This window comes from Ursus americanus, chromosome 1, assembly GCF_024610735.1.
Source record: "Ursus americanus isolate L20-20 chromosome 1, mUrsAme1.1.p, whole genome shotgun sequence".
Classification (NCBI taxonomy): domain Eukaryota; kingdom Metazoa; phylum Chordata; class Mammalia; order Carnivora; family Ursidae; genus Ursus; species Ursus americanus.
Window position 1 is genome coordinate 38,870,627 of NC_142127.1, and position 15,738 is coordinate 38,886,364.

At 32.4% G+C, this 15,738-nt stretch overlaps 1 protein-coding gene across 18 annotated transcripts in view; it reads right to left on the reverse strand.

The window, feature by feature from the left end:
- Positions 1 to 15,738, reverse strand: part of BAZ2B (bromodomain adjacent to zinc finger domain 2B) — a 290,562-nt gene that overhangs the window by 55,540 nt on the left and 219,284 nt on the right. For 10 of the 18 annotated variants that reach the window (XM_045781084.2, XM_087861283.1, XM_087861240.1 and 7 more), the window contains 5 exons: positions 12,867 to 12,932; positions 11,123 to 11,188; positions 9,691 to 9,735; positions 9,415 to 9,447; positions 8,111 to 8,176 (listed from right to left, as the gene is read on the reverse strand). In XM_045781084.2, coding sequence (XP_045637040.2) covers positions 8,111 to 8,176; positions 9,415 to 9,447; positions 9,691 to 9,735; positions 11,123 to 11,188; positions 12,867 to 12,932 — 276 coding nt within the window. The remainder of the gene's footprint in view (positions 1 to 8,110; positions 8,177 to 9,414; positions 9,448 to 9,690; positions 9,736 to 11,122; positions 11,189 to 12,866; positions 12,933 to 15,738) is intronic. The other 8 variants (XM_045781156.2, XM_087861571.1, XM_045781173.2 and 5 more) reach the window with 2 other exon arrangements.

The following is a 15,738-nucleotide window of genomic DNA, read 5'->3' on the forward strand; positions in this document are numbered from 1 at the left end:
ACAAACTTAATTCACCTGTTTCTTTATGGACCTATTTAATTCCCAGCAGTACAATTTGCCAGACACTTCGAGGAAGTTTTTAATGATTCTATTTTTCTCCCTATCAAGTCTGTATCAGTTCCACTTTCCTCTCCCACTGGTCTCAATGTTATTCTTATTTCCAACTACAGTGTCATATGTCTTTAACAGAAATATTTGGTGTGCCTTAGCATATAAAAATTACTTAAGCATTTATTTGTTTGCTGAATGATTAATTCCATAAATGCCATATAAATAACAACAGGTTAACATTTGTACTAGTCATTAAACATATTCAATGGCTGATTTTTTTCTCAACTTTTTATATTTCATTCTGTGGACAGACATAATTGATGCCTTCTATTTTCAATTATACACAAACCTTGTAGCCAAAAGCATTTAATACATTTATTAATAATATTCAAGTTATATTTGGGAATTTAAAAATATCTGATATATTTCTCACATTTACTCCAACATTAATTTCATAATCATTTTAATTGCATACACTATGATTTGATGTGCTTGCAAATACACTGTCTCCATATCAAAATTAAATAGACTTATTATCTGATAATTTTTTCCAGAAACTGAAGTTTAGAGTGGCAGTGCTACTTTAGGTCAAATTTGAAAATAGTTAAACTTGTGTAGTAGTCTCTCTTCTAGACTTGGTATACTGTTTGAAAGAGCAACATTTACCAACTTTTCACCTACACCTTTTTTTTTAAAAAGACTTTATTTATTCATTTGAAAGAGAGAGAGACAGAGAGTGCACAAGCAGGGAAGAGGCAGACGGAGAGGGAGAAGCAGACTCCCTGCTGAGCTGGGAGCCTGATGTGGGGCTCGATCCCAGGACATGGAGATCATGACCTGAGCCCAAGGCAGATGCTTAACCATCTGAGCCACCCAGGCACCCCACACCTAAGCCTTTTCTTGACAAATTAAGTTACTATGCTTAATCCTACACTTAATTTCTGTAATATTATGTTTTTAAAGATTTAATTAATTAATTTAGAAAGTGAGAGTAGATGTGTGCACATGCACCCGGCGGCGGGTGGGGGGGGGGAGCAGAAGGAGAGGGAGAGAGCAGACTCTGAGCTCAGTGTGGAGCCAAGGCAGGGTTCGATCCCATGACCCCAAGATCATGATCTGAGCTGAAACCAAGAGTGGAAGTCCAACTGACTGAGCCACCCAGGCACTCCTTTTTTTTTTTTTTTTTTTAAGAAATTATTTATTTATTTGACAGAGAGAGACAGCCAGCGAGAGAGGGAACACAAGCAGGGGGAGTGGGAGAGGAAGAAGCAGGCTCCTAGCGGAGGAGCCTGATGTGGGGCTCGAACCCAGAACGCCGGGATCACGCCCTGAGCCGAAGGCAGATGCTTAACCACTGCACTACCCAGGCGCCCCCACCCAGGCACTCCTATAACACATTTTGTTGCTATGTCAAATACCAGGATTTCACAATGGAACTTCCTGGTTTTGTAAGGTCAATTCACAACAAACTTTTGGTGTACCAGAGAAGACTTATGAAACCTATCATAACATGAAAGGAATGTTAAGACATATTTTACATTAACAATGGTTAAATTTCAGGGCAATAACTTAGACTGACTACAAATGACTACAAAATATAGCTCCTGACTATATTTTAGATTGACTGTCAATAATGACAAGCAATTAGTATTAATTTTTTTGGCTTTCATCCTCCCCATATCCTCCAGTTTTCTAATGTAGAAATTCTTGAAGTAAATGAATTCTTGGAATATAAGTCATTTACAATAAAATATCTTTTAATCATCTTAATTACAGTAATGGAATTTTCCATATCAAAATATTACTAATATTTTAGTTAAGAAGTCATTTAAATTTCATTTTAAAGTTGAAACACCTTTTGATAGCAAATGCATTAAATTTAGATTATCCCAAACAGCCCAAAATACATAGGGTGAATATTTCAAAAACCAGTTTTTTACGCACACAAAAAGATTACTTTAGGGGCTCTCAAGGCATAAATGACAGTATTTCCAGAAATCTATAGCATAATAATAAATATAGGAAATAAATTTATTCTATTTTAGAATCATAGAAGTTTAAAAACCAAACAATGAATGTGGTAGAATGACCTGTTATTGTAAACTTTTACAACTTATCAGACTGCAAAACAAGACATTTTTAAGAGACATGCTGCAAAGATGCCTTCTTTTTTTGTTTTTTATGATTCTACTGGGTCTCTTAGGTGTTTGTTCTGAGCATAATTAGGAGAATATATTTCTTTTGACAGCAACTTGTACTTAAATTTCAAAGACATAAATATAATTTAAGAGATACAAGTTTACCTCAGGGTACAGGAAGAATACAAGTATAAATAAGATTAATAATACAAGCCATTTATAGAAGACAGATGTAAAGATTAAAAGTACTACTGTTTTATGGTAAAACTGAATATGAGTAGAATAATCAGGGTAATTTTTTTTTACAGGGACTGTTTTTACATTTAAAATATTATGAAAATTAAGTTTAAACAAATGAAAAAATTATGAATCACATGATGGAGAGAGCTTTACATTTTATATTTTAATAAAAATTTTATTTTATAGGTATAATATTTAAAAAGAATAAAACCTCCCTGTTATCATATTTTCTTAAAATCTCCCAAAGTATTACAGAAGTCTGTACTTACTTAAGGTTGTATATCTAATACTGTGCAGAATAGCTATTGTAAATGTTTCTTAAATTAAAATTAAAATTGTTAATAATACTTGAGTCAGATAATCAGAGATTTTAATATACCTAAATTAAATTGATAATAATCTTTTAAAAACTGATTTTGTTTATAGGACATTTAACATGTTATCATACGGTTAATATAAAATTATTTGTTTTTAGACTATTTAACTTTAAAATTAAAGGACATTGTAAGCACACCATATAAATACAATATACAAGCATGTCACAGAAGTATATTTACTATGTCTTCAACCAAATAATGGGTTTGCTTAAACAAAACCATCTACATGTGCAATTCTACTTATTTTCATTTTTCACTAACTAATGATTAATATAAATATAGGATTATAAAATAGTCTTATGACTTGAATCATGGATGGGGAGGGGTTATATATTTTTTCTGCTTTCAAATTGTTTATTAGATGACTTCTGAAACCTCAACTACTCTCTTGTATTTTATGGTTTTGTTTCCTAAAATGCTGACACAGTCATTCTGTGATAGATGTATATTTAACAACCTTTTGTAGTTTATTGATCCTTGGAGGGAGACATATAAAAGACTCTGTTGATTGCTGTGGTTGATTTTTCAGTTAATATGAGTAAAGTGATTATAAATTTGTGACTGTTATGGTTTAAAGTTTTTATAAATGAAAGAGGAGATTTTGAGCTACTTTGTCACATTGCTTTAATCAACCTGTTTCTAGTGCTTAGTAATAATGCAAGCAGAGGTATCTCATATTATACTTGAATTATACTAGGAAATAAACCTTTTTATTCATGAGACTAACTATTCTTTCTTATATTTTCTTATGAAAATATTTATAAACTATGATGATACAGTAATGACCCTTTAAAATTAATAAGAGAATAACGAGTAATTTATATGTCTGAATATTCTTACTAATTATAGATTTTTAAAAAGATTTTTATGTATTTATGGGGTGGGGGAGAGAGCATGAGCAGGGGGGAGGGGCGCAGGGAGAGGAAGAAGCAGACTCCCTGCTGAGTAGGGAATCCCATGCACAACACCCCCTCAATCCCAGGACCCTGGGATCATGACCCAAGCAGACGGCAGATACTTAACTGACTGACCCACCCAGGCGCCCCACTAATTATAGATTTATATAAAGGAAAATCTATAGATTGGGATTATTTTAGGGAAAATTTATTGAGTTAATACTAAATCAAAAAGATCAGTATAGTGTACACAGAGTAACATAAAAGTGGAGTTCGTGTTACCATCTTACTTTGATGGATATGGGGAGGTTCTTGGAATAATTTCAGATGTTACAGGAAATTTTTAATTAACAAGGTGAAAGCAATTTATTTTTTTAACCTCATTGGTTCTTTAAATATTATTCATAGCATTTTTGTTTATCTTCTCTATTTTTCTTTCTTCACAATCTAATAATTAAATGTTGAAAGTATTTAAAGTTAGAATCATGATCAGTTCAGAATTTTTAGTTGGCCCTGCCTAGGTATCATATGGCTTTAATTTTTACAATAAAGTTTATTTTCTTAATAGTTAATAACAGAAAAAAATTACAGGTAATAGGAGATAGAATATGAAGCCAAGATATCCTTATTATTGGCATTACACTAGTTACATCTGTTGCATGTTAAGTAATAATAAGGAAATGGACAAGTACATATAGGAATATTTTGTTAATATTCCTAGAGGTGGCACATTGATGTAAAGATCTGATGAAAGTTTGGATTGCCAGTAAAAACATATGCCTAATTGCTGCCTAACTGTTTATACTGTAAATTTTTATCTCTCTGATATGATAAAAAAAATCATTATTATTATTTTTGTTTTTCTTGCAGTATCTAATCTAATGCTGTGCACAAAATAATAAAGAAGTTAAAAAAATACTTAGTTGATCACATATCTATAGGTACCATTCAATAAAGGAACACAATTTAAAATCAGAATAACTGGAAAAAATTATCTAGTCTTGTTCCCAAGTCTACAGTTATCAGAGGATAACAACATTTTAAGAGCTCAGTTTCACCTATGGGGTACTCTTAAACATTCCAATAAAGGATTATTCGTGACATAAGTCATTTTAAATAATAGTTCCTTGAATGTCTAACTTTAAGAAAACCATCTAGAGTAAAATAAAGATTTTATTATTACATAAAGAAAATTATATAGATAGAAAACATAATAATGTACTCATTCTTTAATGCTACTTTAATCAATTTGTTTAACTCCTGTTTTCATTTTAAATCATTCATTCATTCATTCATTCATTCATTCATTCATTCATTCATTCAACTACAATTTTCTAAGCTCCAACTATATACCTGGCTCTACAGTGGTAGACAAGACAGACAAGATTCCTCAAAGATCTTACATCCTAGGAGGAAGAGACCACAAAAAACTATAAAATAAATAAGATGACAGAATGGAGTTCCAGAGATGGGGTATAAAAAAGGGCAAAATTAGGTGTTCTGGGAAGGCCTCTTTGACAAGTAAACATTTGATCTATAACTAAACAACAAATAAGAACTACTCGAATATTTGGTGGAAAAACAACAATGGTAAAGACCCTTTGTTTAGGATAATAAAAAACCAAAACTGACTGGAATATAGTACTTAAGAGACAAATTGTATGAGGTAAAGTTGGAGTGACAGGCGGAGGTGAGAGCATGTGGGACTGCTTTATCATGGTGAGGAATTTGGACTTTATTACAACTGTAATGAGAAGCCACTAGAAAGTGTTAAGATGTAACCTTGGTTCACTTTTGAAAAGATCACTCTGGCTGCTCTGTGGAAAACACATAGGGAGTGCTGAGGAAAACAAGAATGAAAACAAGGGAAGGAAGGTTCCTTAAATTACGATGCTTTATGTTATAACTTTTTCATACATTTCTCTCTCTCTCTCTTTTTTTTCTTGGTTTAATATTTTGGCATGGTTGCCTTAACAATCCTTTTCTAATTACTTATGCTTGATGTGGGCAGCCCAATCAAGAATGTGTACTGCCCCAATATAGGTGCTTTTGTTTTTAGCTCCTTCTCACTTTATCTGATACTTATTTTTATTTTTTGAAGTACTTCAGAGAGAAGGGTAAATACTGTAATACTGTGTATATTACTCATGTTTCTTTTTTCTGAGGATGAATGAGCTAGAAGAGGAAGAGCTGTACTTGGTTTCTCATATTCCTTTCCAAGTTTTATCGGAACCGATGTACCTGATTCGCTTTATTTAGTCAAAGGTAAATCTTTTTCCCACGAAAGGTGCTCTTGGTCTTTCATGGGTTCTTAGAAGGTGTAATTTTAATTACCTTCATTTATCCTGTGGCCGCTATCTTTCACTCAAACTAGATCTTACCCACCTCTCTTCAGCAGCTTTTCCCACTCTCCTCTCAGTTAACAGGAAATATGAAAAACCAATGGAAAAGGTCATGCCTTTTGGGCCTTTTGGTACCTTTTAACCTGGGCATTCACTCTCTTTGATGATCTTACTGTTACTCTTGGGTTCTCCCCTTCTACTAAATTCTAGTATATCTAGAGATAATGCTCTGTGTTATTGCCATAATTCTGCCTTTCTTTTGTTTTTCTCCCCATCAGGAAAAATCAGAATGGCATGCCCTGGTTCTCCTTAGTCCTCTGGAAAGAAGTATACTTGGTGGAGAGGAACTTGTCTCTTGAGGGATTTTCTAGGTCTTTTTCCTGAGTTGTTCTTTCAGTTTCTATCTCTCCAGATTGGATGAAATTAGGTTGAGCTTTCAGAATTTTAATTAATCCTCTTTCCTACTCTTCCCACAGCCATACTGCTTTTAGACGGGAACAGAGATAGCAGCCACTCCAATTCTCAGAATCTGTTGCCTTTCTCTTTCTCTGCTTGTCATTTTTCAGAGATTATGGTTATAAATCCATGCACAGACCCCACTGTTATGTTAGGTGTAGAGGCTGTCAATGGGCCTGGATAATTAACAGGTTTGGAAGAGAAGATAGTAAGAAAAACGTTAAGGCAAAATTTCATGAAATTTAGGAGAGTCACAGAAGTGATTGCTGGAAGAGGCTTTAGAGGTAATCTGTGTGAGCAGTTCCCAACCTGGGTATGCATCTTGCTAGGCCCACTCTATACAGCAAACACAGAGAGAGTGATAAGGAACTATAAGCACTGTGTGGTGCTACGCTTTGTTCCAAAAACTTTACACATACAATCATACAGATACACACCCATTTAATCATTACTACAGAATGAAACAGGAACTGGTATCATCTCTATTTTATAGATGAAAAATTTGAATCACAGACAGGTGAAATAACCTGCCTAAGGTCAGGTAGCTGAAAGCACTGAAACCAGAATTCAAATCCAGGTAACTGGGTTACAATGTCCAGGTTCCTAAACAATACGCTTATTGTCTCTCTATATTAGAAATCAATAATGATAGTTTTAGCCGGAGCTGAGGCCAAAATACTGAGATACAGGCCTCTCAAATTTGCAGACCAAACTGTTATCTTTATTAATTCTCATTTATTAAATGTTTATCTCAGTTGATGATCTTATAATCCTAGGAGGTAGGTATCATTATCTCAATTTAAAAGAAGAAATAACCTTTAACTAACTAGAATTTAAATAAAAATTTGAAACAAGAAAAAAAGAGGGAAAGGAGGAAAGAAAGAAAGAAAGAAAGAAAGAAAGAAAGAAAGAAAGAAAGAAAGAAAGAAAGAAAGAAAAGAAAAGAAAAAAAGAAAAGAAGCGGAGCAAGCCAGCCAGCCTGAAGAGGTAAAGCAGGTTGGTTCAGAGTCGGCATGGGAATTCTGAGTCTCACATTCCAAAGCCCTGGATATAATGGCCACACCTCTATTCAACCATTTTAATACACAATGCATTCCTTTGTAATATATAGTTTAACCTTTAATTGGTTTCTATTACAAATAAGTTCATTTTGACTTATTTCAGTAATTTCCCTATTCTGAATTATCTGTTAAAAGTCTATTTTAAGGAAAGTACTTAAGCCCAATTTTACACTTCAGAATTATTCTGAAGGCAGAAGTCCATGGTTGGACTGACTAGTGTTTCAGTTAGGACACACAGGACTTGTTTAGGCATGCTGTAAGTATTAATTTTGTGAAACTCTGGTTACAGTAATAAATTACTACTTTTAACCAAACAAATACCACTCACTACATTAAAAAAAGATAATTAAAATCTCAGCCAAGAAAATTAACACATAGATTGGAATCCTTCCTACATTATTTTATGTTGTAATAGTTATTATCTTTAATATTTGGCTTGCTTATGAAAGCTAATAAACCATGACAAACCTATATTACGAAAAATTTATATTTAGAAAAACCAATGCTTTAGGAAAAAATACTAGTATTTTTCTAGAAACATGCACTTACTTCTGCTTTTTTACGAGCTTCCATAGCTTTCATAAGCATCATATGTTGTCTCCTTCTCTCTCGTTCCTATTAGGCCAGATAAGATTAGGAAAATAACTATAATTAATAGTTTGATTTTGAAATGAAAAAAACAAAACAAAACAAAACAAAACTCAGTATAGCATGTTTAGCATTTATAGACAAGTCACAGTAAATACTAAATATAAGACAAGAATGGCCAGTCTGTGCATGTTTTAGTTCAGGTTTAGAAAGCAAATACAAGAACAATCAAAAGCAAAAAGGTAAAGCAATGAACATGGAGACAGTGTAAACAGAAGCATACAAGATTTACTTATGGTCAGTTGTGATGCTCCTTCAAAAGCTGGCAGAACAAAAAGCATAATGGTTGGCTGGAACAGGTCAGTTACCTTACATCTGCTATTAGAAAAACCACAAATATGTACCATAGGCCAATTAAACTAAAGGTTGTATTGTTCTTAAATTTTTAGATCAGGCAGAAATCGGTTTATAATCACTTTCACTTCATGGTTTTAGAATTAAGTTATTTTTATTTCAAGCATATTATCATTTTGTAAATTCAATAGGCTACCAAGTAATTAGAAAGATTTTTTTTAAAGCTTTTATACCAATTTAGTTAAACTAGTCGTGGTTCACATACCAACACCAATGAAATGGGATATTCCTATTTACTGATGTCTGCCACTTGATGCGCTATTTAAGGCCATAAAAGCTGCACCATGGGCTAATAAATGGAATCTAAAAGGCACAGTATGAAAACAAGGTAAGCACTAGTTTTGATAATCTCATTTTATTTTAAAATAAAAAAATCACAGTTATATCTAATGAATTCTTTTTGTTTAAATGTATTTGGTCCCCCCAAAGGGATATTTCTAAAATTATTTCTAAAATTTTGTCTATAAAACCAGAATATATTTCATATTCTCTCATCAACCTAACTCAAAATTCCCATTGTATTCAATGGCAGTTTTGCATCTAGAATGATGGGAGAATATGGGTCATCATCGTATCTAATTGTATAGGGATCCAACTTTCATCGTGACATCAGTAATGTAAATTTTTGGACAGCAGCCTTATATAAGGCTTGCACAATTCAATTAGAAATCTTGGAGATGTATCATACTTCTTTATAGACAGACAAGCAGATGTATGCAATGCACTGTGCTGTAAAGCCATGCAGCAGTATGTAATATGACAGCAGCCAGTGCTACACTTTATGCATTGCTATGACAACCATATCACAACCAAATCACAATGCGGTGTTAGATGTACAAAAATAAACATACCCATACCATATCTAGTCTATGCCTCTCCAACTCCTGGTAGAAAGAGTTGGCACAACATTATGAAACAGAAATCACAGAGTCATGAAACCAATTTTTAACCCCCCAAAAGACACCAATACCAAAGCAAGGCAATAAACCATAAGATGAAGGAAAAACTTAAGCAGGAATTAAATTGAAAATTTTAAAGAAAACATTTTGAAGATTTTCCCCAAAATAGATTTAAGAAAAATTATAAAATGTACATTTCAGCAATTGTATAACTATATGTATACAGACCTGATGTTTCAGAAGAACAGCTTGTTGTCTTCTCATTTCTTTTTCCTTAAAAATAAGAAACTTTTAATATATAATTTTTAGGGAAGATTTAGAACATAGTACAAGTATTAAAAATTCCGTTTCTGAGATTCTAGAACCTTCCATTACGTTAAGCCACATGGAATTGCAAATAATTGATCATTTTTTTGCTTACATAGTGGCAATTTCATATGGCTCTACTTAACAGAGAAAGATTATATGATAGTAGCAAGGATCCTATTCAGCAGCCATTTAAACTTAAAATTCAATAACTTAATAGCATATTTCAAGGGCACATTTACTGAACTGACTAGCTAAATGGTAGAGCATATCAGATACAACTGACACATGTATCTTTAAAATTATTTTAATACATTATATACAGCAACCCTCAAATCCAGCTCATTCGAACTCTGTTCACTCTGAACATAAATTCCTAAATATACTATATTGTACCTTAACAGCATCCGTATCATTTCTGTACACTATCTATGAATGAAAGTAATTTTCACGCTCAGCTATAATTCAAGGCACTAACCCAAGGTGGTCAGGCTTAATGCAAGCAATTCTACAAATGTCATCAATTTAAATGTTCTTATGAAGATAAAATACTAGATGATATTAAGGGAAGCAATGAAAAGGGGTAGAAATCTAAAGAAAAAAATAAGAAAGTCAATGAAGAAAAAGTAACTCCCTGGCTTTATAGGATATAATTGTGTCTGTTTCCAAGACCAGCAGGATCACTCAGCTGCCCTCTTTTAGTAATTAATTATGAGAAAAAGTGGAAGATGAGGGGTAGAATGTGTGTGTCTGTGTGTGTGTGTGTGTGTGTGTGTGTGTGTGTGTGTGTGGTTGGGGGGGGGTCCAACTCTAATGCTTCATAACAGAAAATCAAAACCAAAACATTACAATAATTAACAATGGCTAATTTTATTATTGGCAAATAACAGTTTGCTCAAGTTAGGTTTTTGTTTCTTAGGCTCTTCACTTTTTAATTGTTAAAACAGTTGCTGGACATTAACCAAGATAAAGTTATAATCTAAGTAGAGAATCACATTTGGGACACAAATTAAAACATCAACATCAACAACACAAAATAGCTTTGGGAAGATCATTCTGATTCAGCAAAACTATATACAGGTATTATGCAATAGTCTGCATTTCTGATTTGATGTTTGCTTAAAGAGCTCGAAACATCACATAATGCCTGTATAATGAAATTAAAAAAAAACATATACATACAATATACATACAATAAAAGCACACATTGTACACATGTTGTATCTGAGCTAAACATTTTTTTAAGATAGTTATTTTGAGGAGAGCTTTTTTTTAATATATAATTGATACTGGTGTAACATCACATAGTTTTTATTTTTGAAAAATAAAAACTCTGGTTCTCATCTAAACTAACCTTTATTCGTTTCTCGGCCTCCAATAATTTGGCATTTGCTGCTTCTTCCTTCTTTTTCTTTTTAGCCTGTGCATGCAAAACAGGTCTCAATGTCATGCAACAGCACCACTACAACTCGAAAACAATCTCAGACTTGAAAATGGAGCTACATGTCTCACAAGGTACAAAACAATATGTAACATATATGTAGACAATTACATATTTGCCCCCAGTTAACATTATATTTAACATACTAATTTCATTTTTAACGTATAGATTAGCATTAAGATATACAAAAAGTTCTTAAATGCATAAGACTATATCAGCTTTTACTCTTCAATCTCTGTTAAAAGTCTGAAATAACGGAGTGTTGATGTCTTTTAACTTAAAACTTAATCACACAAAAAAAATGATTTTGTGGCATGTATTGTCTTTTTTCTGATTTTTAAAAGTAAAACACGATCACTGTAGAAAATTTAGAAAATGGGGTGGATTTTAACTGATAAACAAGTTATTTAATGAATAAATCAGTAACACATTAAAAATGCACATGTCCACTTTATTTGAAATTTCTTTTTTAACACTTGAAATTTGAGGTAAAGAAATCCATTACTCAGATGATTTAAATGAAACATTAAATCTCATTATCTCTAGCTGTACAATGTGGTTAATTAAAGCTTTTTTAAAAGTAAACATATTTCATGAAGTACATTTTGAATATCAAGATCATGCTATCAAATTTGAGCTTCACAATCTTAAAGCCTTTAACCATCTAGTAGTTTTATGACTATTCAGTAGTTATTGTCAGTTTACTTTAAGATAGGCATACTTTCTATTTGGGGGGTTTTAAAATTAATTTGAAGTGGGTAAGGAAATATGTGTATATTTCTACACAGAAAAACACTGTAACAGAAAACTTCAGCTATCTGGAGTCCTTGGGGAATTGTTTTATGTGGCAATGGTTTCCTGAATAGCTGAGAGGTTATAATAATTTTAAACATTAAACGTTTATTTTCACAATTTTGGATGAAAATAATTTTGAGATATATGCCTGTTCAGGCATAGTATACTTAACACGATTTGGCTTTTTCTTGATGACTCAGGGTCATTGTTCTGAACATCAGTTATGATACTACACAGTTCGACAGAGTAATGTATTTTGGCCATTAAGGTGTTGCAAATTGTTTGCTATTCAACTACAAAATTACGCATTCTTGCTAGGCTTCTGAATTCCTATATATATGGGCTGGAGGTTTTTTTGCATTTTCCCTTGCTGTCTTTTGGCTATTACTTTTGCTGTTGCCCATATATGTCCTCTAGCTTTATTCCAGTAGCTTCAGGGATAGAGGAATATATTAGAAACCAGAAAACCAAGCTAGTGAAGCTGTTACCACATTTAAAATTTACTTTTACTTCTGTAATGTTTTATTTCTAAATTGAAAGTAAATATCTGACTATAAGTCTTAATGAATTTTCTAAAAGTAAAGAAAATGAGTTTTAGCACAGGAACTTTCTGACACTATACTGGCTGCTCAGAGGTTTCCTTTTTTCTGTTTTGTCTTATTTTCTGCATTTTTACTGTTAGGATTAGATTAGCTGGCTAAGTAAGGTTCAGATAAGGTCTTATTCTATGCGTTACATATAAAGAGAATTTCTGATGAACATACTAATTTGTATGAGAGATCATGTGGGTAAAATTTTAATTTTGTAGACTTTAAGATATATGACTATATAACTTCAATTATATCAAATTTAAGAGTTCTACCTCTAGAATTTGCTGGGCTCGAAGTTCTTTTTCCATTCTGATTTGTTGTATCCTTTTAATTTTTTCCTGTAGAAAAAATGATAATTTAAGACAATAAACTAAATATATAGGAGAAAAGTATTCAAGTGGAATCATGATTTAAGATACAAGTACACATTTACCAAAGGTTGCCCATGCTGGATACAAAACTTAATGATTTAGCTTAACAACATATATACATTCATGTCTTAAATTAGTATCATTTCATAAAATTTCTCAAAACAATTTGTAAAATACAAATGCTACATAAGGATACAGAAACCAGGTAAGCCAAGGTTAATTAAATTCATTTAGCCTGTATGCTAGTATAAGTATTATTTAATTTCAGATAAATATAAGTCAGAATAATAGGAAAAAAATAGTACCTCGGGAGTCAGAAAACCTAAGGCTAGTCCTGAGTTACTGTCATTCATTGCATGATCTTGAACAAGCAAATATTCTTGTATAAAACAGGGACAGATGTCTGCCCTTTACTATGTTATGATGAAATTAAAATGTTTAAAAAGTATAAAGTGCCATCAAATTGTAATAGATTATTATTAACAACAATTTCCATACCATAATTTCTTATTTCACATGGTGAATAACATGATAACATGACATTACTTTTAATTACTATAATAAGCCAAATTCAGAAGTAATCTAAAATTATTTATACATGGATCAATTATTGGGGCTCCTGGGTTGCTCAGTTGGTTAAGGGTCTGCCTTGGGCTCACGTTGTGATACCAGGGTCCTGGGATCGAGCCCTGACTTGGGCTCCCTGCTCAGTGGGGAGCTTGCTTTTCCCTCTTCTTCTGCCTTTGCCCCTCCCCTCTGCTTGTGCTCTTTCAATCTCTCTCTCTCTCTCAAATAAATAAATGAATAAATAAATAAATAGGATTAATTACAATTTAACATTCTAGGGAATGATTCACATGACATACTAGTTATTCACATTGTCTAAATTTAACATATTATTGTTTCGGAATTTAATGATCATGTAAAGTTTGATAAGAACTTTACATGTCATTTTTTTAAATTATGCAATATGTTATAAGCACATTGTTAACAATTTCATGTTCATAAACCCCTTTGAAATTCCCAAATTGGCAATGATGAGAATACATAGTTTAATACCCAAATTGTTCTACTTGCAAATTGCCCTTGTCCTAGGATTTCTAAAACCAACACTTTTTATACTGCTTTCTATTACGATACCTATTCCAATCTCCAGATGCTAGTGTACCTTTTGAAACTATGCTATAATGTTTTTAAAGGTATTCCTTTTTCCACCCACACTGTTATTGATTCCCTGTAGGGCTCTACTGCAGGAAAATGAGATTTCTGAAATTACTGTTCTGATTTTAGAAGACTGCACCTATTCTATAATTTTTTGGTGATCCTACTTGGTATTGAATATTAATGATAGCTTGCCAAACACCTAAGTGTATCTTTTATTTCATTTCCAAATCTCAGAGAAGGCTATACTTGATCTACATTTGATATATTTATTTAGATTAGAACTTGAGTCCTATGTTAAGCACACTTGTGATTTAATTTTTCTGCTTTTGTTCATCATAAGGTTATAAGGTGGTAGGTTCTCAAGTCAGCAAAAGTCATTCATTATTCTCTTAAGCACAGAGATAGGTATGGAATCTTGGGCTTAAGTACACTCAGTCAGAACTTTATCTTAGCTGTCCAAGTGATTCATATATATGTACATGTATTTGGTAGTGCTGTCATTAATATTAGCAGAGATAAACCTTTTTTATAAATTATAATATTGGGTCACCTTATAATATTGCGTACCCAAGTACTGAACATAAAATATCTTATTGATCACTAAAAAAAATAACATAGAAGTTGACGTTATCTTTTTTTTTTTTTAACCTAAGAGAAAATTGAATTTCCTAGAGGGTAAATATTTTGCCTAAAGTCAAATACTAAATACAGAGAAGACCTGGTCAGATTCCAATGCTTTTGATCCTTTTGCTTCATAATAATGCTTCTGCAAGCCTCCAGAAAATTGCTTTGAGGACTGTATGGTGATATTTTGGGCCTACTAGGTGGAAAAAATAATCCAGAGGATAAGAAGCGCTACTATTTTTTCCCAGATCTAATGCTGACTTTAAAACAGGCATCGTATAACTGTGTGAGTAAACCTATGCTGGACTTTGATTCACTTTGTTGGCAACAAGGAATAAGGCAAATGGTATTACGAGACTAGCCTTAGACAAATATCTTGATGAATATCTAATATCAGTTCTTTTGTATTAATGTTGCTGGAACCTTGGGACCCCAGTGCTTTTTTGATGAGCGGCAAGAACTAGATAGGCTTAGGGTGTAGCCACTTCAAGGGTTTAGGATCACAAAGCCGAACTTAGAATGCTGATGGGATTTGATGGGTCTCTAGCCATCAGGAAATAGGATAAGCCATAAAAAACAGTATTTCACTTAAAACGAAATATAAACTATTTTACATATATATGTAATATATAGTAAATAAATATTTTAATAAATGAGATTACATATTTTTAACTCAATCTTACAGTGTCTCTAGCAGTCACAATCAACAAACTAAGGAAAGAATTCAAGTTTACAATTGACTACATTAAATTACAGGAAAGAATTGCACTATATAGTTTGGTGTTCTATATCTTTTAAAAAGTGAGCATTTGTTTTGTGCCAGGCATTATGGTAGACATTTTACATTCATGATCTCATTTAATTGTTAGCTAATGCAATTATTTTCTTTTACGGAAACAGAGACACAGAGGTTAAATAACTCCTCTAAGGTCACAAAAATATTAAGGAGCAGAGACCATATTCAGCTCTCAGCTCCATGACTACA